We start from the raw sequence: 26,182 nt of genomic DNA on the forward strand, positions 1-26,182 counted from the left end.
TCTTCTAGGCCAAGTGTCTGTAAAGACAGACCTCCCTTTCCAGGGCAGTCACCACATTCTTGAAACAAACAAGTCTCTCACTTTACGTCACAGGCTACTAATGACTTTACACGCCCAACCAAGGTGTCATGTCACATGCTCCAGTAAGTTCTTCAAACTTACCACACACGTTCAAAATTTGCGCAGTACACACACAAACGGACATCTCTAGGTGGGTGTGTAATTACCCACTTAGGTTGTAGTGCATAATATTTTGATCTTCCAATATGTGAATTTGTAAAGTTGCGTTTATAAATTGCAAAAGTTCCTTTAATAATGTGAGTGCTGTACCTCTTCACTTTCACAACTTTTTGACATTCAACTGTTACAGTTATAGTGTCATTTTTGTTGGCACTCTGGCAAGAACAGTACCATTTATCTTCCAGATAAAATGGCTGAACTATTTAAACTTTAGCTGCTTCCACAGGATGATCATAATAGGGATCTGGTCTTCCAAAGACTCCTTTTACAGACCTCACATTTCTTGATTTGTCTACCATATACATTGATACTGATGGAATGAGGTTCAAAATTGTTTTCTTTGAAAATGTCTCTGGAATAATAGTTAAAACTGGCACCTTTTCACTGTAGGATGCACAATATTCAACAGCTGAATTGATATGTGAAAAATTCCTGGCAATAGGTGCAAGAGTGCTTTGGTTCTTTTTCTTCTGAAGATGAAATTTCTACTCTGAAGAGTGTGGTCAGTTTTGCTGTAGTGTATTCATCCATAGCTTTAGTAATTTCTCTGTGCTTTCTTGATGCATAGAGCTTATGACTCAACTTCACTGACCACAGTTTCTTAATAGGATTAACACGTACCTCTGTAGTTGACAGATTCAGGGTATTTAATTCTTCCTCTACTGATGCAAAATCTGCACCATGGGAGGCTTCACCTTGTTCAGATACTATCATTGTTGTTATTCTGTCAAAACATTTAGGACACAAAAAAGTCGTCACTGGAAACATCTTCACTTTGAAACAGTCTTCAAATGAGAACCATTATTGCCAACCTGAACAAAGTCTGTTTTTTGTTTGTCTTATACATCATTCTTTTACGGACATGCAAATCATCAGCACACTTCACTCTCCTGTGGTCCCAGTCAGAAGACATTCCAAACAGCCCTTTTCACAAAACACACTGCAACTGTGTCAACTGGCAAATTCCTCACAAAAACACAGACTCACTGGATGTCCGCAGATTTCTTAGAATCCTCTTCAGTAAACAAACTAGCACTGAACAACTACAACACAGAAACCTCCAATGAACAACCATGACAAAGAAACTAACAAGAAACAACAATGAAGTGTAAGAAATATCTCAGCAATGAAGGTGAAAAGAAATAACTGCAACAAAGAAGGTGATAAGAAAAAACTACAACAAAGACAATAGAAATAAACATTGTAACAAAGAAATTAATAAGAAACAACTTCAGCAAAGACACACATTACCCTTGAAAGTTGAAAAGAATGATTTTTTCAAATAAAAGCTGTTCAACTTAAAAGTGGAAGCTCTCCTTTACAGAGAATATAGTACTACATGGTACTAAACAGGAAAAAACCTAACTTCTCTGGATAGGCATTTTTGAAAAAAGGTTTTTTCTGTAAATTATAAAAAAAAAATTTGAAAGGCACCAGTAAAAGAAATTTGACAGGTATGTCCAAACATAGGATACCATTGTAATCATAAAGCAACTATCTTTCAAATAAAAAAACACTAACAAACTATCTAAGCTGTTACACAGATACAGCATTTTAAAATTTTTTCCAAAATTTGCACGGTGTTCGCAATGCCATCTTTGGTGGCCTGTATCTCGGGGCAGGAATTTTCTTGGAGAAAACATAAAAATTTGTGTTTCTTACTTACTCCTGAATTTTAACCTATGCTACATTCAATAACATCAGAGACTATGAAGGTAACCCCCATGCCTGAAGAGATATGGATTATGCCTGCTGGTTTTTCAGCTTGAGCTTCATTAACTAGGTGAATTAATTTATTATCTGTGCCTATGTCTTACTTCAGAGGCAGTATATTTATGAGAATGTAAAACATTTGAGACAAGGTTAACAGTGTTGTGGTAGGTGCCAATGCAAGTAGCCATAGCTAAGAACAAGATATTATATACCTTACAAAACTATATAGCAAAAGAGATGTCCCAGGTTTTTCTTTTTAATTTATAAACTCAAATCTATATTGTTTTAGCACACTTTAGCTGACTGACAACGATGAGATATTTCACATTCCATTCTTTTTAAAAAAAAGATAGTGGTTTCTATACAATGATCTATATGTGCAAAAAGTTATGTGGGGATATAAAGACATTACAAAAATCACAGATACAAACACTGTTGAATCAGTTTTATCTTAGAATGCTTAATGTGTACAATCAACATGGTGAATCATGATAAAGTCAGTGCTTGTTTAACTACAGAGATAGAATGTTCCTGGATTTAATCCTGATTTGGTGGCCACAATCAAACGTTCTTAAATTGTATGTCTAACCTCCTCTCAGCCAGTAAGTCTGATAACTTCTGTACCAGAGAGAGCTGTTCCATTCATAAAGGCAGCTCAAACCGTTCCCTGAACGTCTACCCCTCCAACATGACAATTATCAATAATGCAATTGCTCTTCAGTGTATATTTACATTATACTGCAGAATACAAGTTCATTGACACTAGCCTTTTCTTCTAACTCAAATATATAAATATAAAAAATATATAATATGAATATTACACAAGTTACTTACAGACACATTTGGGAAAACAAGAGCCTTCACTGTCATAGAAGAAGAGTAGCTGCTATTTTCGAACCATGTAGGTCCATATTTCAATAGGAGTTTGGTGACATCACAGATCTGGCAACAAATAAGTAAATAAATGTCATCTCTCTCGTTTTCTCTGCTGGATGCAGAAATATATATATATATGGTTATAACAGAGGGAAACATTCCACGTAGGAAATATATATCTAAAAACAAAGATGATGTGACTTACCAAATGAAAGTGCTGGCAGGTAGACAGACGCACAAACAAACACAAACATACACACAAAATTCAAGCTTTCGCAACAAACTGTTGCCTCATCAGGAAAGAGGAAAGGAGAGGGAAAGACGAAAGGATGTGGGTTTTAAGGGAGAGGGTAAGGAGTCATTCCAATCCCGGGAGCGGAAAGACTTACCTTAAGGGGAAAAAAGGACGGGTATGCACTCGCACACACACACATATCCATCCACACATATACAGACACAAGCAGACATATTTAAAGACAAAGAGTTTGGGCAGAGATGTCAGTCGAGGCAGAAGTGCAGAGGCAAAGATGTTGTTGAATGACAGGTGAGGTATGAGTGGCGGCAACTTGAAATTAGCGGAGATTGAGGCCTGGTGGATAACGGGAAGAGAGGATATGTTGAAGAGCAAGTTCCCATCTCTGGAGTTCGGATAGGCTGGTGTTAGTGGGAAGTATCCAGATAACCCGGACCGTGTAACACTGTGCCAAGATGTGCTGGCCGTGCACCAAGGCATGTTTAGCCACAGGGTGATCCTCATTACCAACAAACACTGTCTGCCTGTGTCCATTCATGCGAATGGACAGTTTGTTGCTGGTCATTCCCACATAGAATGCGTCACAGTGTAGGCAGGTCAGTTGGTAGATCACATGGGTGCTTTCACACGTGGCTCTGCCTTTGATCGTGTACACCTTCCGGGTTACAGGACTGGAGTAGGTGGTGGTGGGAGGGTGCATGGGACAGGTTTTACACCGGGGGCGGTTACAAGGGTAGGAGCCAGAGGGTAGGGAAGGTGGTTTGGGGATTTCATAGGGATGAACTAAGAGGTTACGAAGTTAGGTGGACGGCGGAAAGACACTCTTGGTGGAGTGGGGAGGATTTCATGAAGGATGGATCTCATTTCTGGGCAGGATTTGAGGAAGTTGTATCCCTGCTGGAGAGCCACATTCAGAATCTGATCCAGTCCCGGAAAGTATCCTGTCACAAGTGGGGCACTTTTGTGGTTCTTCTGTGGGAGGTTCTGGGTTTGAGAGGATGAGGAAGTGGCTCTGGTTATTTGCTTCTGTACCAGGTCGGGAGAGTAGTTGCGGGATGCGAAAGCTGTTGTCAGGTTGTTGGTGTAATGGTTCAGGGATTCCGGACTGGAGCAGATTCGTTTGCCACGAAGACCTAGGCTGTAGGGAAGGGACCGTTTGATGTGGAATGGGTGGCAGCTGTCGTAATGGAGGTACTGTTGCTTGTTGGTGGGTTTGATGGACGGACGTGTGAAGCTGGCCATTGGACAGGTGGAGGTCAACATCAAGGAAAGTGGCATGGGATTTGTAGTAGGACCAGGTGAATCTGATGGAACCAAAGGAGTTGAGGTTGGAGAGGAAATTCTGGAGTTCTTCTTCACTGTGAGTCCAGATCATGAAGATGTCATCAATGAATCTGTACCAAACTTTCGGTTGGCAGGCCTGGGTAACCAAGAAGGCTTCCTCTAAGCGGCCCATGAATAGGTTGGCGTACGAAGGGGCCATCCTGATACCCATGGCTGTTCCCTTTAATTGTAGGTATGTCTGGCCTTCAAAAGTGAAGAAGTTGTGGGTCAGGATGAAGCTGGCTAAGGTAATGAGGAAAGAGGTTTTAGGTAGGGTGGCAGGTGATCGGCGTGAAAGGAAGTGCTCCATCGCAGCGAGGCCCTGGACGTGTGGGATATTTGCGTATAAGGAAGTGGCATCAATGGTTACAAGGATGGTTTCTGGGGGTAATGGATTGGGTAAGGATTCCAGGCGTTCGAGAAAGTGGTTGGTGTCTTTGATGAAGGATGGGAGACTGCACGTAATGGGTTGAAGGTGTTGATCTACGTAGGCAGAGATACGTTCTGTGGGGGCTTGGTAACCAGCTACAATGGGGCGGCCAGGATGATTGGGTTTGTGAATTTTAGGAAGAAGGTAGAAGGTAGGGGTGCGGGGTGTCGGTGGGGTCAGGAGGTTGATGGAGTCAGGTGAAAGGTTTTGTAGGGGGCCTAAGGTTCTGAGGATTCCTTGAAGCTCCGCCCGGACATCAGGAATGGGATTACCTTGGCGAACTTTGTATGTGGTGTTGTCTGAAAGCTGACGCAGTCCCTCAGCCACATACTCCCGACGATCAAGTACCACGTCGTGCAACCCTTGTCCGCCGGAAGAATGATGATGGACTGGTCAGCCTTCAGATCACGGATAGCCTGGGCTTCAGCAGTGGTGATGTTGGGAGTAGGATTAAGGTTTTTTAAGAAGGATTGAGAGGCAAGGCTGGAAGTCAGAAATTCCTGGAAGGTTTGGAGAGGGTGATTTTGAGGAAGAGGAGGTGGGTCTCGCTGTGACGGAGGACGGAACTGTTCCAGGCAGGATTCAATTTGGATAGTGTCTTGGGGAGTTGGATCATTAGGGGTAGGATTAGGATCATTTTTCTTCGTGGCAAAGTGATACTTCCAGCAGAGAGTACGAGTGTAGGACAGTAAATCTTTGACGTGGGCTGTTTGGTTGAATCTGGGAGTGGGGCTGAAGGTGAGGCCTTTGGATAGGACAGAGGTTTCGGATTGGGAGAGAGGTTTGGAGGAAAGGTTAACTACTGAATTAGGGTGTTGTGGTGCCAGATTGTGTTGCTTGGAATTTTGAGGTTTTGGAGGGAGTGGAGCTGGAAGTGGGAGACTGAGTACATGGGAGAGACTGGGTTTGTGTGCAATGAGAGGTGGTTGAGGTTTGCTGGAAAGGTTGTGAAGGGTGAGTGAGTTGCCTTTCCGGAGGTGGGAAACCAGGAGATTGGATAGTTTTTTGAGGTGAAGGGTGGCATGCTGCTCTAATTTGCGGTTGGCCTGTAGGAGGATGCTGTGAATAGCCGGTGTGGATGTGGGAGAGGAAAGATTGAGGACTTTTATTAAGGATAGGAGTTGACGGGTGTGTTCATTGGCTGAGTTGATGTGTAGGTGAAGGATTGGTGGGTGAGGGCAATGGATTGTTCAGTTTGGAACTGGTATAGGGACAGATGGAAAGAAGGGTTGCAGCCAGAGATGAGAACTTTAAGTGTGAGGCCTTTGGGGGTTATGCCAAATGTCAGACAAACCTGAGAAAATAAAATATGCGAGCGTAATCTGGCTAGGGTGAAGGCATGTTTGCGGAGGGAATGTAAATAAAACTTAATGGGGTCATTGTGGGGGTGTTGTGAGGGTGACATGGTATTAGAAGGTGGAAAGTGTAACATGCGGTTGAAATGGAAATGAAAGATACAAATATATGGGGAGAGATAAGGGTGAACTAGAAAATAACTGGAGATCTGGTATGAAAAAAGGTGAAAAAGTTTTGGTTAAGTTGATCCTGTGGTGAACTTGGGTTGGTAGACAGCAATGTGCATGAAGGTTAGGTGGTTGTGTTGCCGCTAAAACACGTTAAAGGATGGAGAAATTCGGGAAAATTTCGAAAAAACGTGTAAATGTATTAAAAGGAGTGGTGTTGTGGTGAGAGATTACGAAAATGGGGCTAACAATTGTAAATAATGACGTTAAAACCTGTGGGGAGCGGCTAAAAATGATCAGTGATGTGCGAAAAACGGAAGTGGAAATAAAGTAAAAGTTATTAGAACTAGCCGAAATGGTTGTTTAATACGTGAAAGCAGCTGTTATTGAACTAGAAACGGTGGATTTTATAGCAACGGTATTGTTCAAAGCGCAAAATAAAATTATTTTTTTTTTTGTTATGGTTTGGAAGTGGGTTACGTATTATAGAGTATATATAGGCGGGATAAAATTGTATTATGGTAAAAAGGGGAAGGTGAATAGAAAGTGAGACTACTGGTAAAAACAGAAAGAGGAAATAAAGAGAAAATAAGACGACAGGAAAGATTTCGAGATGCAACAGCGACAATAACAAACGTAATTGTTGCGTTCAAATTAATGATATGGTTATAATAGAGGGAGACATTCCACGTAGGAAATATATATCTAAATACAAAGATGATGTGACTTACCAAATGAAAGTGCTGGCAGGTCGACAGACACACAAACAAACACCAACATACACACAAAATTCAAGCTTTCGCAACAAACTGTTGCCTCATCAGGAAAGAGGGAAGGAGAGGGGAAGACGAAAGGAAGTGGGTTTTAAGGGAGAGGGTAAGGAGTCATTCCAATGCCGGGAGCGGAAAGACTTACCTTAGGGGGGAAAAAAGGAAAAATGGACGGGTATACACTCGCACACACACACATATCCATCCACACATATACAGACACAAGCAGACATATTTAAATATGTCTGCCTGTGTCTGTATGTGTGGATGGATATGTGTGTGTGTGCGCGAGTATATACCTGTCCTTTTTTCCCCCTAAGGTAAGTCTTTCCGCTCCCGGGATTGGAATGACTCCTTACCCTCTCCCTTAAAACCCACATCCTTTCATTTTTCCCTCTCCTTCCCTCTTTCCTGATGAGGCAACCGTTGGTTGCGAAAGCTAGAATTTTGTGTGTATGTTTGTGTGTCTATCGACCTGCCAGCGCTTTCGTTTGGTAAGTCACCTCATCTTTATTTTTATATGTAATTTTTCCCAAGTGGAATGTTCCCCCCCCCCCCCCCCCTCTCTCTCTCTCTCTCTCTCTCTCTATATATATATATATATATATAATGGAAGGAAACATTCCACGTGGGAAAAATTATATATAAAAACAAAGATGAGGTGACTTACCGAACAAAAGCACTGGCAGGTCGATAGACACACAAACAAACACAAACACACACACAAAATTCAAGCTTTCGCAACAAACTGTTGCCTCATCAGGAAAGAGGGAAGGAGAGGGGAAGACGAAAGGAAGTGGGTTTTAAGGGAGAGGGTAAGGAGTCATTCCAATCCCGGGAGCGGAAAGACTTACCGTAGGGGGAAAAAAGGACAGGTATACACTCGCACACACGCACATATCCATCCACACATACTGACACAAGCAGACATATTTAAAGACAAAGAGTTTGGGCAGAGATGTCAGTCGAGGCAGAAGTGTAGAGGCAAAGAAGTTGTTGAAAGACAGGTGAGGTATGAGTGGCGGCAACTTGAAATTAGTGGAGATTGAGGCCTGGCGGATGACGAGAAGAGAGGATATACTGAAGGGCAAGTTCCCATCTCCGGAGTTCGGATAGGTTGGTGTTGGTGGGAAGTATCCAGATAACCCGGACGGTGTAACACTGCCAAGACGTGCTGGCTGTGCACCAAGGCATGTTTGGCCACAGGGTGATCCTCATTACCAACAAACACTGTCTGCCTGTGTCCATTCATGCGAATGGACAGTTTGTTGCTGCCTACATAGATCAACACCTTCAACCAATTACATGCAGTCTCCCATCCTTCATCAAAGACACCAACCACTTCCTTGAACGCCTGGAATGCTTACCCAATCTGTTACCCCCGGAAACCATCCTTGTAACCATTGATGCCACGTCCTTATACACAAATATTCCGCATGTCCAGGGCCTCGTTGCGATGGAGCATTTCCTTTCACGCCGATCACCTGCCACCCTACCTAAAACCTCTTTCCTCATTACCTTAGCCAGCTTTATCCTGACCCACAACTTCTTCACTTTTGAAGGCCAGACATACCAACAATTAAAGGGAACAGCCATGGGTACCAGGATGGCCCCCTCGTACGCCAACCTATTCATGGGTCACTTAGAGGAAGCCTTCTTGGTTACCCAAGTCTGCCAACCGAAAGTTTGGTACAGATTTATTGATGACATCTTCATGATCTGGACTCACAGTGAAGAAGAACTCCATAATTTCCTCTCCAACCTCAACTCCCTTGGTTCCATCAGATTCACCTGGTCCTACTACAAATCCCATGCCACTTTCCTTGACGTTGACCTCCACCTGTGCAATGGCCAACTTCACACGTCCATCCACATCAAACCCACCAACAAGCAACAGTACCTCCATTATGACAGCTGCCACCCATTCCACATCAAACGGTCCCTTCCCTACAGCCTAGGTCTTCGTGGCAAATGAATCTGCTCCAGTCCGGAATCCCTGAATCATTACACCAACAACCTGAAAACAGCTTTCACATCCCGCAACTACCCTCCCGACCTGGTACAGAAGCAAATAACCAGAGCCACTTCCTCGTCCCCTCGAACCCACAATCCCCCACAGAAGAACCACAAAAGTGCCCCACTTGTGACAGGATACTTTCCGGGACTGGACCAGACTCTGAATGTGGCTCTCCAGCAGGGATACGACTTCCTCAAATCCTGCCCTGAAATGAGATCCATCCTTCATGAAATCCTCCCCACTCCGCCAAGAGTGTCTTTCCGCCGTCCACCTAACCTTCGTAACCTGTTAGTCCATCCCTATGAAATCCCCAAACCACCTTCCCTACCCTCGCTCCTATCCTTGTAACCGCCCCCGATGCAAAACCTGTCCCATGCACCCTCCCACCACCACCTACTCCAGTCCTGTAACCCGGAAGGTGTACGCGATCAAAGGCAGAGCCACATGTGAAAGCACCCACGTGATTTACCAACTGACCTGCCTACATTGTGATGCATTCTATGTGGGAAATATACCAGCAACAAACTGTCCATTCGCATGAATGGACACAGGCAGAGAGTGTTTGTTGGTAATGAGGATCACCCTGTGGCCAAACATGCCTTGGTGCACAGCCAGCACATCTTGGCACAGTGTTACACCGTCCGGGTTATCTGGATACTTCCCACCAACACCAACCTATCCGAACTCCGGAGATGGGAACTTGCCCTTCAGTATATCCTCTCTTCTCGTCATCCGCCAGGCCTCAATCTCCACTAATTTCAAGTTGCCGCCACTCATACCTCACCTGTCTTTCAACAACTTCTTTGCCTCTACACTTCTGCCTCGTTGACATCTCTGCCCAAACTCTTTGTCTTTAAATATGTCTGCTTGTGTCTGTATGTGTGGATGGATATGTGCTTGTGTGCGAGTGTATACCTGTCCTTTTTTCCCCCTACGGTAAGTCTTTCCGCTCCCGGGATTGGAATGACTCCTTACCCTCTCCCTTAAAACCCACTTCCTTTCGTCTTCCCCTCTCCTTCCCTCTTTCCTGATGAGGCAACAGTGTGTTGCGAAAGCTTGAATTTTGTGTGTATGTTTGTGTTTGTTTGTGTGTCTATCGACCTGCCAGCGCTTTCGTTCGGTAAGTCACCTCATCTTTGTTTTTATATATAATTTTTTCCACGTGGAATGTTTCCTTCTATTATATATATATATATATATATATATATATATATATATATATATATATATATATATATATATATATATAAAAACAAAGATGATGTGACCTACCAAATGAAAGTGCTGGCAGGTCGACAGACACACAAACATACACACAAAATTCAAGCTTTCGCAACAAACTGTTGCCTCATCAGGAAAGAGGGAAGGAGAGGGAAAGACGAAAGGATGTGGGTTTTAAGGGAGAGGGTAAGGAGTCATTCCAATCCCGGGAGCGGAAAGACTTACCTTAGGGGGAAAAAAGGACGGGTATACACTCGCACACACATCCATCCACACATATACAGACATAAGCAGACATATTTAAAGACCCATATATATATATATATATATATATATATATATATATATATATATATATATATATATATATATATATATATATATATATATATATATATATATATATATATATATATAATAGAGGGAAACATTCCACGCGGGAAAAATATATCCAAAAAGAAAGATGATGAAACCCACCAAACAAAAGCGCTGGCAGGTCGACAGACACACAAACAAACACAAACACACACACAAAATCCCAGCCTTCGCAACCAATGGCCGCCTCGTCAGGAAAGAGGGAAGGAGAAGGAAAGACAAAAGGATATGGGCTCCAAGGGAGAGGGCAAGGAGCCACCCCAATCCCGGGAGCGGAAAGACCCACCCCAGGGGGAAAAAAGGACAGGCATACACCCGCACACACACACACATCCATCCACACATACACAGACACAAGCAGACACAGGCAGCATACAGTGCTGTGGTCGGGAACACCTATATAAGACAACAAGTGTCTGGCACAGTTGTTACATCAGTTACTGCTGCTACAATGGCAGGTTATCAAGATTTAAGTGAGTTTGAACGTGGTGTTATAGTCAGTGCACACGTGTTAGATTAGATTAGATTAGATTAGATTAATACTAGTTCCATGGATCATGAATACGATATTTCGTAATGATGTGGAACGAGTTAAATTTTCCAGTACATGACATAATTAAGTTAATTTAACAACATAATTAAGTTAATATAACAACTTTTTTATTTTTTTGTTTTTTTTAAATTTTTTATGATTTATTTGTTTTTTTTCTTTTTCTTTTTTCTCTTAATTTATATCTAAAAATTCCTCTATGGAGTAGAAGGAGTTGTCATTCAGAAATTCTTTTAATTTCTTCTTAAATACTTGTTGGTTATCTGTCAGACTTTTGATACTATTTGGTAAGTGACCAAAGACTTTAGTGGCAGTATAATTCACCCCTTTCTGTGCCAAAGAAAGATTTAGTCTTGAAGAGTGAAGATCATTCTTTCTCCTTTTATTGTAGTTACGCACACTGTTATTACTTTTGAATTGGGTTTGGTTGTTAATAACAAATTTCATAAGAGAGTATATATACTGAGAAGCTACTGTGAATATCCCTAGATCCTTAAATAAATGTCTGCAGGATGATCTTGGGTGGACTCCAGCTATTATTCTGATTACACGCTTTTGTGCAATAAATACTTTATTCCTCAGTGATGAATTACCCCAAAATATGATGCCATATGCAAGCAATGAGTGAAAATAGGCGTAGTAAGCTAATTTACTAAGATGTTAATCACCAAAATTTGCAATGACCCTTATTGCGGAAGTAGCTGAACTCAAACGTTTGAGCAGATCATCAATGTGTTTCTTCCAATTTAATCTCTCATCAATGGACACACCTAAAAATTTTAAATATTCTACCTTAGCTATATGCTTCTGATTAAGGTCTATATTTATTAATGGCGTCATACCATTTACTGTACGGAACTGTATGTACTGTGTCTTATCAAAATTCAGTGAGAGTCCGTTTACAAGGAACCACTTAGTAATTTTCTGAAACACATTATTGACAATTTCATCAGTTAATTCTTGTTTGTCAGGTGTGATTACTATACTTGTATCATCAGCAAAGAGAACTAACTTTGCCTCTTCATGAATATAGAATGGCAAGTCATTAATATATATTAAGAACAACAAAGGACCCAAGACCGTCCCTTGTGGAACCCCATTCTTGATAGTTCCTCAGTTTGAGGAATGTGCTGATCTTTGCATATTATGAGAACTGCTTATTTCAACTTTCTGCACTCTTCCAGTTAGGTACGAATTAAACCATTTGTGCACTGTCCCACTCATGCCACAATACTTGAGCTTGTCTAGCAGAATTTCATGATTTACACAATCAAAAGCCTTTGAGGGATCACAAAAAATCCCAATGGGTGGTGTTCGGTTATTCAGATCATTCAAAATTTGATCGGTGAAAGCATATATGGCATTTTCTGTTGAAAAACCTTTCTGGAAACCAAACTGACATTTTGTTAGTACTTCATTTTTACAGATATGTGAAGCTACTCTTGAATACATTACTTTCTCAAAAATTTTGGATAAAGCTGTTAGAAGGGAGATTGGACGGTAATTGTTGACATCAGATCTATCCCCTTTTTTATGCAAAGGTATAACAATAGCATATTTCAGTCTATGAGGGAAAATGCCCTGTTCCGGAGAGCTATTACACAGATGGCTGAGAATCTTACTTATCTGTTGAGAACAAGCTTTTAGTATTTTGCTGGAAATCCCGTCAATTCCATGTGAGTTTTTGCTTTTAAGCAAGTTTATTATTTTCCTAATTTCAGAGGGAGAAGTGAGTGGGATTTCAATTGTATCAAATTGCATAGGTATGGCCTCTTCCATTAACAGCCTGGATCCTACTATATCCACAACATTTAGAAAATGATTATTAAAAATATTTTCAACTTCTGATTTTTTGTTCGTAAAGTTTTCATTCAATTTGATGGTAATACTGTCTTCCTGTGCTCTTGGTTGACCTGTTTCTCTTTTAATTATATTCCAAATTGTTTTAATTTTATTATCAGAGTTGTTGATTTCAGCCATGATACACATACTTCTGGATTTTTTAATAACTTTTCTTAATATTGCACAATAGTTTTTATAATGTTTGATAGTTTCTGGGTCACTACTCTTTCTTGCTGTCAGATACATTTCCCTTTTCCGGTTACAAGATATTTTTATACCCTTAGTAAACCATGGTTTGTTACATGGTTTCTTACGAGTATATTTAACTATTTTCTTGGGGAAGCAGTTTTCAAATGCATTTACAAAAGTGTCATGAAATAAATTATATTTTAAATTGGCATCAGGTTCACGGTACACATCATCCCAGTCTAACTGCTGTAGGCTTTCCCTGAAATTTGCAATTGTTAAATCATTGACTGAACGTACTACTTTGGAGGACTGTTTAGTACTGCTGAATGGAGCTATGTCATATATTGTAACTAGCTGTGCACCATGATCAGAAAGACCATTCAACAGGCTGAGCATTTATCTGGTTAAACTTATCTTGGTCTATAAAGAAATTATCTATCAGTGAGCTGCTATCTTTTACCACCCAAGTAGGAAAATCAATAACGGGTGTCAAATTGAAAGAACCGAGTAATACTTCAAGGTCATTTTTCCTGTTACCATCTTTCAGAGAATCTACATGAAGTTCCCACAAATAATTTGCTTCCCCCGGTCTGACAGATAGCACAACAAGGAGTCCAAATTTTTCAGAAATAGATGAAAATTTCCCGATGGCAACCTATATACAGTTACAATTATAAATGTGCCTTTATTTAATTTAAGCTCACAGGCACATGCTTCTATATGTTTCTCTACACTAACTTTTTTGTTTCTATACTTTTTGCACAATGACAACTTTTGACATATATGGCAACTCCTCCTTTCTCCATATTTTCTCTAATTACATGTGCAGAGAGCTTATATCCACTTACATTTACCTTATCCATATCAGTAACAATGTGATGCTCAGACAGGCATAGTATATCTATTTCATCCTCAGCTTCTAAATCTTCTAAACAAACCAGAAGCTCATCTATTTTATTCTTTAAACTCCCAATATTTTGATGAAATATACTTACATTATTTTTAATTATACTTTTATGAGAACCTTTCCTTATTCTAACATTTGCAGTACTCTCCTGTCTGAGTCTCTCATTGTGCTTAGGCCTAGTTCCTATACCGGTGGTCACATGGTGTTCAGAGAGGCAGATTATGTCAACTGGGTTGGGTGACTTTAATTCATCAATGCAATTACCTAGGACTGAGATACAACTTGGTGGAGATAAAATTTCTGGTGATTGGTGAAAATTTATAATTGACAGCTGTGATTGGTGATCCAATGTGCTAGACACAGCATCTCCGAGGTAGCCATGAAGTGGGGATTTTCCCATACGATCATTTCACAAGTGTCGGGGACGGCCAGCTCGTCCCACGCATCCCCCGATCGGACTACGACTGTGGTTGCCCGGGATACTGCCCGCATTGAGGCTGATTCCTCACCTGTGGTAGAGTGGGAGGTCGTCTCAAGGTGTGGCAGGGGGCGAAAGACATTCCGGAGGGCTGAACGGAAGACCTCTCCAGTTTGTCTGACGAACCGGTTTCAGGCTCTGTCTCAGGCTGATACTGATCTTCGGCCTGACATGGCTGCTTGTCCTGTTCCAGAGGTTGCCCCTCAGTCTGCAAGATCCGGGCGGTCGCAGAGGGTGGGCTTACTGGTAGTTGGGAGCTCCAACGTCAGGCGCGTAATGGGGTCCCTTTGGGAAATGGCAGCAAGAGAGGGGAAAAAAACCAATGTGCACTCCGTGCGCATACCGGGAGGAGTCATTCCAGATGTGGAAAGGGTCCTTCCAGATGCCATGAAGGGTACAGGGTGCACCCATCCGCAGGTGGTCGCTCATGTCGGCACCAATGATGTGTGTCGCTATGGATCGGAGGAAATCCTCTCTGGCTTCCGGCGGCTATCTGATTTGGTGAAGACAGCCAGTCTCGCTAGCGGGATGAAAGCAGAGCTCACCATCTGCAGCATCGTCGACAGGACTGACTGCGGACCTTTGGTACAGAGCCGAGTGGAGGGTCTGAATCAGAGGCTGAGACGGTTCTGCGACCGTGTGGGCTGCAGATTCCTCGACTTGCGCCATAGGGTGGTGAGGTTTTGGGTTCCGCTGGATAGGTCAGGAGTCCACTACACGCAACAAGTGGCTACACAGGTAGCAGGGGTTGTGTGGCGTGGGCTGGGCGGTTTTTTAGGTTAGATGGCCTTGGGCAAGTACAGAAAGGGCAACAGCCTCAACGGGTGCGGGGCAAAGTCAGGACATGCGGGGACCAAGGAGGAATCGGTATTGTAATTGTCAACTGTCGAAGCTGCGTTCGTAAAGTACCAGAACTTCAAGCGCTGATAGAAAGCACCGAAGCTGAAATCGTTATAGGTACAGAAAGCTGGCTTAAGCCAGAGATAAATTCTGCCGAAATTTTTACAAAGGTACAGACGGTGTTTAGAAAGGATAGATTGCATGCAACCGGTGGTGGAGTGTTCGTCGCTGTTAGTAGTAGTTTATCCTGTAGTGAAGTAGAAGTGGATAGTTCCTGTGATTTATTATGGGTGGAGGTTACACTCAACAACCGAGCTAGGTTAATAATTGGCTACTTTTACCGACCTCCCGATTCAGCAGCATTAGTGGCAGAACAACTGAGAGAAAATTTGGAATACATTTCACATAAATTTTCTCAGCATGTTATAGTCTTAGGTGGAGATTTCAATTTACCAGACATAGACTGGGACACTCAGATGTTTAGGACGGGTGGTAGGGACAGAGCATCGAGTGACATTATACTGAGTGCACTATCCGAAAATTACCTCGAGCAATTAAACACAGAACCGACTCGTGGAGATAACATCTTGGAGCATACTGATAACAAACAGACCCTAACTTTTCGACTCTTTAAGTGCAGAACAGGGCATCAGTGATCATAAGGCCGTTGCAGCATCCCTGAATATGGAAGTTAATAGAAATATAAAAAAAGAAAGGAAGGTTTATCTGTTTAGCAAGAGTAATAGAAGGCAGATTTCAGACTACCTAACAGATCAAAACGAAAATTTCTGTTCCGACACTGACAATGTTGAGTGTTTATGGAAAAAGTTCAAGGCAATCGTAAAATGCGTTTTAGACAGGTACGTGCCGAGTAAAACTGTGAGGGACGGGAAAAACCCACCGTGGTACAACAACAAAGTTAGGAAACTACTGCGAAGGCAAAGAGAGCTTCACTCCAAGTTTAAACGCAGCCAAAACCTCTCAGACAAACAGAAGCTAAACGATGTCAAAGTTAGCGTACGGAGGGCTATGCGAGAAGCGTTCAGTGAATTCGAAAGTAAAATTCTATGTACCGACTTGACAGAGAATCCTAGGAAGTTCTGGTCTTACGTTAAATCAGTAAGTGGCTCGAAACAGCATATCCAGACACTCCGGGATGATGATGGCATTGAAACAGAGGATGACACGCGTAAAGCTGAAATACTAAACACCTTTTTCCAAAGCTGTTTCACAGAGGAAGACCGTACTGCAGTTCCTTCTCTAAATCCTCGCACAAACGAAAAAATGGCTGACATCGAAATAAGTGTCCAAGGAATAGAAAAGCAACTGGAATCACTCAATAGAGGAAAGTCCACTGGACCTGACGGGATACCAATTCGATTCTACACAGAGTACGCGAAAGAACTTGCCCCCCTTCTAACAGCCATGTACCGCAAGTCTCTAGAGGAACGGAGGGTTCCAAATGATTGGAAAAGAGCACAGGTAGTCCCAGTCTTCAAGAAGGGTCGTCGAGCAGATGCGCAAAACTATAGACCTATATCTCTGACGTCGATCTGTTGTAGAATTTTAGAACATGTTTTTTGCTCGAGTATCATGTCATTTTTGGAAACCCAGAATCTACTCTGTAGGAAACAACATGGATTCCGGAAACAGCGATCGTGTGAGACCCAACTCGCTTTATTTGTTCAAGAGACCCAGAAAATATTAGATACAGGCTCCCAGGTAGATGCTATTTTTCTTGACTTCCGGAAGGCGTTCGATACAGTTCCGCACTGTCGCCTGATAAACAAAGTAAGAGCCTACGGAATATCAGACCAGCTGTGTGGCTGGATTGAAGAGTTTTTAGCAAACAGAAAACAGCATGTTGTTCTCAATGGAGAGACGTCTACAGACATTAAAGTAACCTCTGGCGTGCCACAGGGGAGTGTTATGGGACCATTGCTTTTCACAATATATATAAATGACCTAGTAGATAGTGTCAGAAGTTCCATGCGGCTTTTCGCGGATGATGCTGTAGTATACAGAGAAGTTGCAGCATTAGAAAATTGTAGCGAAATGCAGGAAGATCTGCAGCGGATAGGCACTTGGTGCAGGGAGTGGCAACTGTCCCTTAACATAGACAAATGTAATGTATTGCGAATACATAGAAAGAAGGATCCTTTATTGTATGATTATATGATAGCGGAACAAACACTGGTAGCAGTTACTTCTGTAAAATATCTGGGAGTATGCGTGCGGAACGATTTGAAGTGGAATGATCATATAAAATTAATTGTTGGTAAGGCGGGTACCAGGTTGAGATTCATTGGGAGAGGGCTTAGAAAATGTAGTCCATCAACAAAGGAGGTGGCTTAAAAAACACTCGTTCGACCTATACTTGAGTATTGCTCATCAGTGTGGGATCCGTACCAGATCGGTTTGACGGAGGAGATAGAGAAGATCCAAAGAAGAGCGGCGCATTTCGTCACAGGGTCATTTGGTAACCGTGATAGCGTTACGGAGATGTTTAATATACTTAAGTGGCAGACTCTGCAAGAGAGGCGCTCTGCATCGCGGTGTAGATTGCTCGCCAGGTTTCGAGAGGGTGCGTTTCTGGATGAGGTATCGAATATATTGCTTCCCCCTACTTATACCTCCCGAGGAGATCACGAATGTAAAATTAGAGAGATTAGAGCGCGCACGGAGGCTTTCAGACAGTCGTTCTTCCCGCGAACCATACGCGACTGGAACAGGAAAGGGAGGTAATGACAGTGGCACGTAAAGTGCCCTCCGCCACACACCGTTGGGTGGCTTGTGGAGTATAAATGTAGATGTAGATGTAGATGTACCACGAAGATTAGGAATCCAGTAAAACATCAAATCTCTGACATTGCTGCAGCCAGAAAGAGATCCTGTGCAAGAAGGGGACCAACGACAACTGAAGAGAATTGTGCAACATGATGAAAGTGCAACCCTTCTGCATATTGCTGCAGATTTCAATGCTGTGCCATCAACAAGTGTCAGTGTGTGAAGCATTCAACTGAACATCATCGATATGGGTTTTAAGAGCCAAAGACCCACTCGTGTACATTTGATGACTGCACAACACAAAGCTTTATGCCTTGCCTGGGTCTGTCAACACCTACATTGAACTGTTGATGACTGAAAACATGTTGCCTAGTCAGATGAGTCTCATTCCTGATTGTATCAAGCAGATTGACGTGTATGGGTAAGGAGACAACCTCTTGAATCCATGGACCTTGGATGTCAGCAGGGGACTATTCAAGCTGGTGGAGGCTCTGTAATGGTGTGGGGCATCTGCAGTTAGAGTGATATGGGACCCGTTATACGTATAGCTGTGACTCTGACAGTTGACACTTATGTAAGTGTCCTGTCTGATCATCTGCAATTCATGTCCATTGTGCATTCCAACGAACTTGGACAATTCCAGCAGGTCAATAAGACACCCCACATATCCAGAATTGCTATAGAGTGGCTCCAGGAACACACTTCTTAGTTTAAACACATCTGCTGGCCACCAAACTCCCCAGAAATGAACATTATTGAGCATATTTGGGATGTCTTGCAACATGCTGTTCAGAAGAGATCTCCACCCCCTCACTCTCTTACAGATTTATGGACAGCCCTGCAGACTTCATGGTGTCAATCCCTCCAACACTACTTCAGATATCAGTCGAGTCCAAGCCATGTTGGGTCATGGCACTTCTGCATGCTCATGGGGGCCCCACAAGGTATTAGGCAGGTGTACTAGTTTCTTTAGCTCTTTCTTGTATAAATTAAGATAAACAGAGAGCCCGTAACACATTCTTGGGGAATACCCAATATTGCACAAGATGACTTCTCGTCATCCCATAACTATGAACTGTGACCTTTCCAACAGGATATCATGGATCCATGAATCCAGTTGCACAACTGTGATGATAATCCATAGGCACACAATTTGCTTAGAAACCACTTGTGAGGAATGTTGTCAAATGCCTTCTGAAAATCTAGAAATATGGAATCAACCTGAAAGCCCTCGTTGATACCACTTTCTACTTTGTATGAATAAAGTGCCAGTTATGTTTTACAACAACAATATTTTCTCAATCTATTCTGTTTCTTTTTCAACCAATTGTTTTCCTTAAGGTTTTTTATAATGTTGCAACACAGAATTCTGCTACAGATCACTGTCAATGATATGGGCCTATAATTCAGCAAATTACTTCTATTTCCTTTCTTGTTTATTTGTGTGACATTGGCACCTTCCCAGTCTTTAGGTATGGATCTTTTGCCTAGTGAGCAGTTGTAAGTGATTGCTAAAATTGGAGCCATTTCATCAGCATATTCTAAATAGAACTTAACTGGTATCCAATCTGGACTGGAAGACTTGTCTTTATTAAGTGATTTAAGCTGCTTGGCTACGCTAAGGGTACTGACATCTAAGTTACTCATCTTGGCAGCTGTTCTCGATTTGAATTACGGAATATATATTGCGTCAATCTTCCTTGGTGAAGGAATTAGGAAAACCTTGTTTAGTAAGTCAACTTTAGTAGCTCTGTCATTGTTAATGTTACCATTGCCATCACACATGAAGGTATTAATTGTGCCCTATCACTGTTATACTTTGTTACGTACAACCAGACTTTGAGACATGAGTCTCATTAAAGAAACTGTTAAATGCATCTTGCATTTATGTCCATACTAAGTTTTGAGCATCTGAAAACTGTTGCCAATCTTGGAGATTTCGTGTTGTTTTAAATCTGGCAGGCTACTTTCCATTGCTTCTGCAGCAGTGCCCTGACCGGTTTTGTGTACCATGGAGGGGGGAGATCTGTTTTGTCTCTTATCAATTTATTTTCTATAAAACTCTGAACTGCAATCAGCACTATTTCTCTGAATTATGGCCACATGTGGTCAATGCTTACATATTTAATGTGTGTGGGATGGAGACTGGTCAATGCTTACATATTTAATATGTGTGGGATGGAGACTGTCTCTTAGGAAGGAGTCAAGGGAATTTTCATCTGCTGTTATACACAGATATATCATGCCCTTATCTCTGCTGCATTTGGATGTTATAGTGTTGAATTCAACTACAGTGACCTCGTGGTCACTAATTCCTGTATCCATCATGACACACTCTGTGTATTTAGGATTGTTTGTTGTTCTGAGGTCAGTATTACTATTGCAACATTTGTACTTTGTGTGACTTCCTGAACTAACAACTAAAAATAATTTTCAGGGAAAGATTTTACTACAGTTTTGAATGATGTTTTATGCATACCAAAATTTTTAAACATGCATTTTTGGCGGTGCTTGTAGGATAGACAGAAGTTACCACCAACAATTACTGAATGGACTCATAACCAGTATTGATATTTACTGTGAAAGATATTTTCTCACTGTATAGGATTAATAATTTTTATGATTCATGCCCAAAACTGCGTACAAGCACTGAACCCTCAGATCGAATACGTAGAGAACCCCAACAGGAACTATCAGCTCTGTCATTAAGAAAAAGGAGACACAAATAGATAAATAATGGCTGTCTCGTGTTTTGAATTATGTAGCTTATCCTTTCATGTTGTATATGTGGACAAGAAAAAAAAATCCTGATTTTTCCCAGATTTCTCTGTTAAAAATAACATTTTCGTGGGTGAAAATACACCATATCCCAGGTGAAATTACATTTTTTTCCGTATGAGAGTACACTTTCCCATGGAGCTGTAAAACATATCACTCTTCTGAATGGTAAAGGTTTTATACAGCAGCATAGAACTTCCTGGCACTTCAGGAAACAAAACCCAGCAAAAACCACAAAGAAGTGTTTTGGAAAGATCTCCAATGTGCGGCAACATGTGCACAGCATATTTTCATATTATGAAAGTATAAATATGAATTCCACCACATACAGCACAGTAGCTTTTGAAGCACAGAAATCAAGATTGCAGTATGCTTCTGTCAGCCAGTCATAGCACGTCACATGATCTTGCAAGCCAGTGACAGTAGATATTCAGATCATAGGACACATGATATGGTATATATCTTGCATAAAAGGAAATTTACTTTGAAAGTAAACATTTCAAACCATCATTCACAAATTTTCCCACAACCTGTTAGAATGTAAACAGTTGTGATGTCACACTCATCGAAAGCAGTTTGTTGTTGTGAAGTATTGCATAATCTTCATCCTAAAGTTGTTGGACACATTTTGCTATCAGCAGACATTTGCGTGTCCACTGCATTTTGTTGTTATAAATGGCACAGTTTCTTTGCAACTGAACTTTTATTTTGGTGTTATTCTCTTGTTTATGTTTCATTGCTGCAGTGTGATTTTGCAGTAGTGAGCTAAAGTAAAATTTTTTGTTAAGAGCATCATTTCCTACTATCTAAAATTACAAAAACTGAACTGAGAACTAAAACAATGAAAAATCTAAGAATTCTAAAAAATTCTCAGGATTTTTCCGAGATGAGAACATTCCCAGGTTTTCCCCATATTATCAGGTTGTCTCAGTGTACACACCTGGCCTTTACTCTGTTGGTTTCCTACAGTCTTTCCTACTAACACACTAGCTTTTACCAAAGGGAATCCAGATTCTGACATGTAAGGAATAGCCTTAAATCACATTATGAAGGTGTAGATCCTGTTAACTACTTCTGATTCAGTTGTTAGTGTAAGACCCAGTTTCACCTGAGCACAACTCTAAAAATGTATATTGTTTTGCTAGTTGTGGTGACTGCCCCTGCACATCAGTGCCGGATATGAGAAGCAAGACAGTCAAACAGCAGCAGCATCGTGTCCTGCTACGGCTACCTCAGCTGATCCACCAAAGAGATTAACAACAACAACATCATCAAGAATAAGCCAGGAAAACATACTGGCTGGCTAGACAGTTCAACTTTGATATGCCTCATAGCAGGCAAAACATTGTGACCTGGGAGTGAGTCTCGCCTTCGGCTGCCATCGCACACGCGCGTGTGCAAAGGAGTACACAGGTTGCTACAGCCAGTTTATCTCACTTTGCTGTGCTACGCTGTTTTGTCAACTAACAAGTGTTATGACTGCCCTCCAAACTCTGGACTAGAAATCTGGTACATTCTATCATTCACTGCCTACACTTGGCAGGACTAAATGGACACTGTTTATCAAAACGGACTTTGGCTTGTGAATTGGACTTGTATTTTCATGGTATGTATCAGCAATTGACTCTATGTTCTGTCAGTCATAACACAAGTCACAAGTTAATAGTTTTTATTACTTTGTACTTTGTTTGTTTGCATGTATTTGCACACATGCCTGTGTGTGTGTGTGTGTGTGTGTGTGTGTGTGTGTGTGTTTGTGGGGGGTACCATTTGCTCATTTTTGTTCACATATACACACAATACATATCTTAAATTTTGGTATGGAACAGCAGCAAGAACTACGTTAGGCATGTGTCATGGTCGACAAGTAAAGAATAGAAAACAACATAATTGAAATTCCTTTTTTTCTCTCTAAAAAATAAATCGTCACACATCTGATTCTGACTGGCTTCAGTTGCTGAGAGACTTATTTTAATCATACCTCCCATTATAGGAAAAAGTTTAAGATAAAGTGTACTAGTCCAATAAATAATAAGTGAAGACTTTTGTGTTGAGCACAACACACCGTCTTCTTTTTTTTTTCTCTCATAGGTGTTTTGGTGATATTTCACCATAATTGGTCGAATCCCTTTATTATTTTCTGTTGAACAACACACACAATATTATATGATGTAAAATAGTACATGAGAACATACAAAATTTGGAATTGTGGTCAGTATGGTTAATATGTTTTAGCAAACATTATACCTTAATAGCATATTCTGTTGTTCATGCTGCTGTCTGTTATCTGCAATACAGCTAATATTTCAGAATAGTTTGTCACTTGCAACTAATAAGGATTTCTCTAAAGTACTGTGCTTAACTTTAAAAAAGTGTGTGTGTGTGTGTGTGTGTGTGTGTGTGTGTGTGTGTGTGTGTGTGTGTGTGTGTGTGTGTGTGTAAGGGGGGCTTTGAGGAGAGAGGGGGGGAGGGGGGGGGGGGAGGGGAGAATGGAACTATTGCTTTTTGGGGTTTTTAATGTTATTTTTATCATACTGCCTGACCATCTAGTCTGCCGAGCGCTGTTGGCAAGCGGGGTGCACTCAGTCCTTGTGAGGCAAACTGAGGAGCTACTTGATGAGAAGTAGCGGCTTTGGTCTCGTAAATTGACATACAGCTGGGAGAGCAGTGTGCTGACCACATGCCCCTCCATATCCACATCCAGTGACTCCTGTGAGCTGAGGATGAAACGGCAGTCGGTCAGTACCATTGGGCCTTTCAAGGCCTGTTCAGATGGAGTTTAGTTTTATCATACTGCCATTGTTTATTTCTTAGTCCCTGCTATGTTAATCATGTTTATCATTTGTTTAGCAGGTTATTGTATTTGTTTGTGAAAAAATGTGCCTGTCTCTTGGTTATGAAGATACGTGACGCATGATGGAATTCGCAAATTCGTGACTGTGGGAGGTGTATGCATTTTCTTTCATTTTAACTTACTTTTTGTGGTTTCCACATGGTCCAAAAGCTGTGATGTGTCTTTATGAAAATACACATCACTGTTTACTAAATATGCAGCGGTTACACTGTTCGACCATCTTGTATCTTCTAACAGTTCTTGGAGAACAGTGAAAAGGAGTTTCATTACTGGGAGCTGTGTATTCATGTATTACTTCCTTTACTTCTACAAATTTTTTTGTATGTGACAGTTTTCCTCAATTACTAATTTCTGTAGGGGCTGTTACTGCATCAGAGAATTTCTAGGTCAGTGTTAATGTGTGTGGTCCACACCCATAAAAAGCTCTGAAAACGTGGAGTGACAAGGTCACTCTTGAGTTCACTTACGTGGTCTATGTAACTAATGTTGACATTTCTACATGTCTGTCTGAAATGCCAGATTAATTGTTTGTGTTGGTATCAGTTGTCCTCAGTTTCTTTTGCACTGAGTTCTTTGCTCTTCTGACGATTTTCAGCTCTAGCTTCCCAGTATGTTGCCTGCTATGTGACCTGTTTTATTGATGAAGATGGAAGTATATCATATGTTTGCCATGTGGATGCTTTTTCAAATTATATGAGTATTTATTGTTGGAGCAAACACAGATGCAAAAAATGATCCTTCATGAAGAAGAATCACCCGTGCAGATGTACTACAAATCAAATAATATTCATGCCTGTTGCTGTAATGTGTCAAATAAGAGATCAATGTTGTCTTCAGTACTCATACTACCTGTATCTGCCTTGTAACTATGTTTACCTCTTACATCTAATACGAAAATTAGTGAAACACAGGAGCAATGTTGGTGAATACAAATTGGAGGAAAGCTTGTCATCCATCATTTCACAGTTATGCAAATAGGAAGTATCTATTTATACATTAAACACTACATGTTTCATAAGAGTTAAATGAAACTGTGAAGTCATTTATTAGTTCATTGAATCCTATCACAAAGGAGAAACTTTGATAGTGTGAAATAAGTCAAGGTGAACAATAAGAAAGTGAAGCAGCTTCAAGAACCAGCATTAATATTCAAATGTGCTTTCAAAAGGTACATCTCATGAAGTATCACAGACTCAAAGATGAAATGAACTGAATATGGATAACTACATGCTTTTCTCCATGTTGCACAAATTTGAGAACACATTAAAATAGAACAGAAAATAATAACTAATGAAATGAAAAAAAAAAACACTGATTAGTGAAATTTCAGACCCACAAAAAACACAGTGTTCCATTTAGAAATATCTCTGAACTACCTTTATCATAAATCTTGTATCAGGTTTGTCTGTACCATAGAGTTTCATGGCCTGATGATATGTCAGCTGAGGGAACGGTGCAGATATTGGCTCTGCTTCTTCAGGCCAACAGTAGACAAGCATTTCTTCTATCAGTTGCAGAATACCATCTCTATCAGGGAAAGATAATTCTATGTCAAGCTGAAACATTGTTAAAAAAAATCACTATTTATCAGACATTCCTGCAAAAATCGTAGAAAATACGATAAATAAAGTAACTATTAGAGAATGAACATTATTTGCCTTACAAAGGTCTCATTTTCTGTTTTGCAAGCAGTTAGAAAAATCTAATTAAAAATATTCACAATAGTGATAAGTATGAAAAATGAGCCATTCAAGGGCCTTTAATAATTTATACAATAAACTAGATAGGCAGTACAGGAATTGCAATATAACAATTATGAAACAGACTTTATGACAAAGATCCCGAGTAAAAAAAAAAAAAAAAAAAAAAAAAAAAGGAGAGAGAGAAGAGAGAGAGAGAGAGAGAGAGAGAGAGAGAGAACACTGTTGGAAAGGCAGCTTTTGGCCAGCAAGGACTTTGTCAAATGTGTGTTAGGGGATCCAGAAATTTGTCTTCTCTCCATTTGTAAAATTCTCCTGCTATGCAATCTCAAATTCCTAGATCCCACAACACACTTTATGACAAAGGCCTTGTTGGTTGAAAGCTAGTTTTCCAACAGTCTTTTTGTGTGTCTTTCTGTCACTCAGCATCTCCTCTATATAGTGAGTAGCAACTATCCTTTTCACTGTATTGTTACAGTCCATCCTGGATTTTCCATTGTTTGATTAAGAAACAGCCAACCATAAAAAAAAAATGAACAGGTTCAGCATTCTTGAAACTTCCCCCATGCTGTGGCT

The 26,182-nt window shown here is 41.0% G+C and overlaps 1 protein-coding gene across 4 annotated transcripts in view; it reads right to left on the reverse strand.

The window, feature by feature from the left end:
- The window catches only part of LOC126457341 (aspartate--tRNA ligase, mitochondrial), a 158,183-nt gene that overhangs the window by 39,561 nt on the left and 92,440 nt on the right, over window positions 1–26,182 (reverse strand). For all 4 annotated transcript variants that reach the window (XM_050093560.1, XM_050093559.1, XM_050093557.1 and 1 more), the window contains 2 exons: window positions 25,283–25,462; window positions 2,788–2,895 (listed from right to left, as the gene is read on the reverse strand). In XM_050093560.1, coding sequence (XP_049949517.1) covers window positions 2,788–2,895; window positions 25,283–25,462 — 288 coding nt within the window. The remainder of the gene's footprint in view (window positions 1–2,787; window positions 2,896–25,282; window positions 25,463–26,182) is intronic.

The sequence above is a fragment of the Schistocerca serialis genome, chromosome 2 (genome assembly GCF_023864345.2).
Source record: "Schistocerca serialis cubense isolate TAMUIC-IGC-003099 chromosome 2, iqSchSeri2.2, whole genome shotgun sequence".
NCBI lineage: Eukaryota > Metazoa > Arthropoda > Insecta > Orthoptera > Acrididae > Schistocerca > Schistocerca serialis.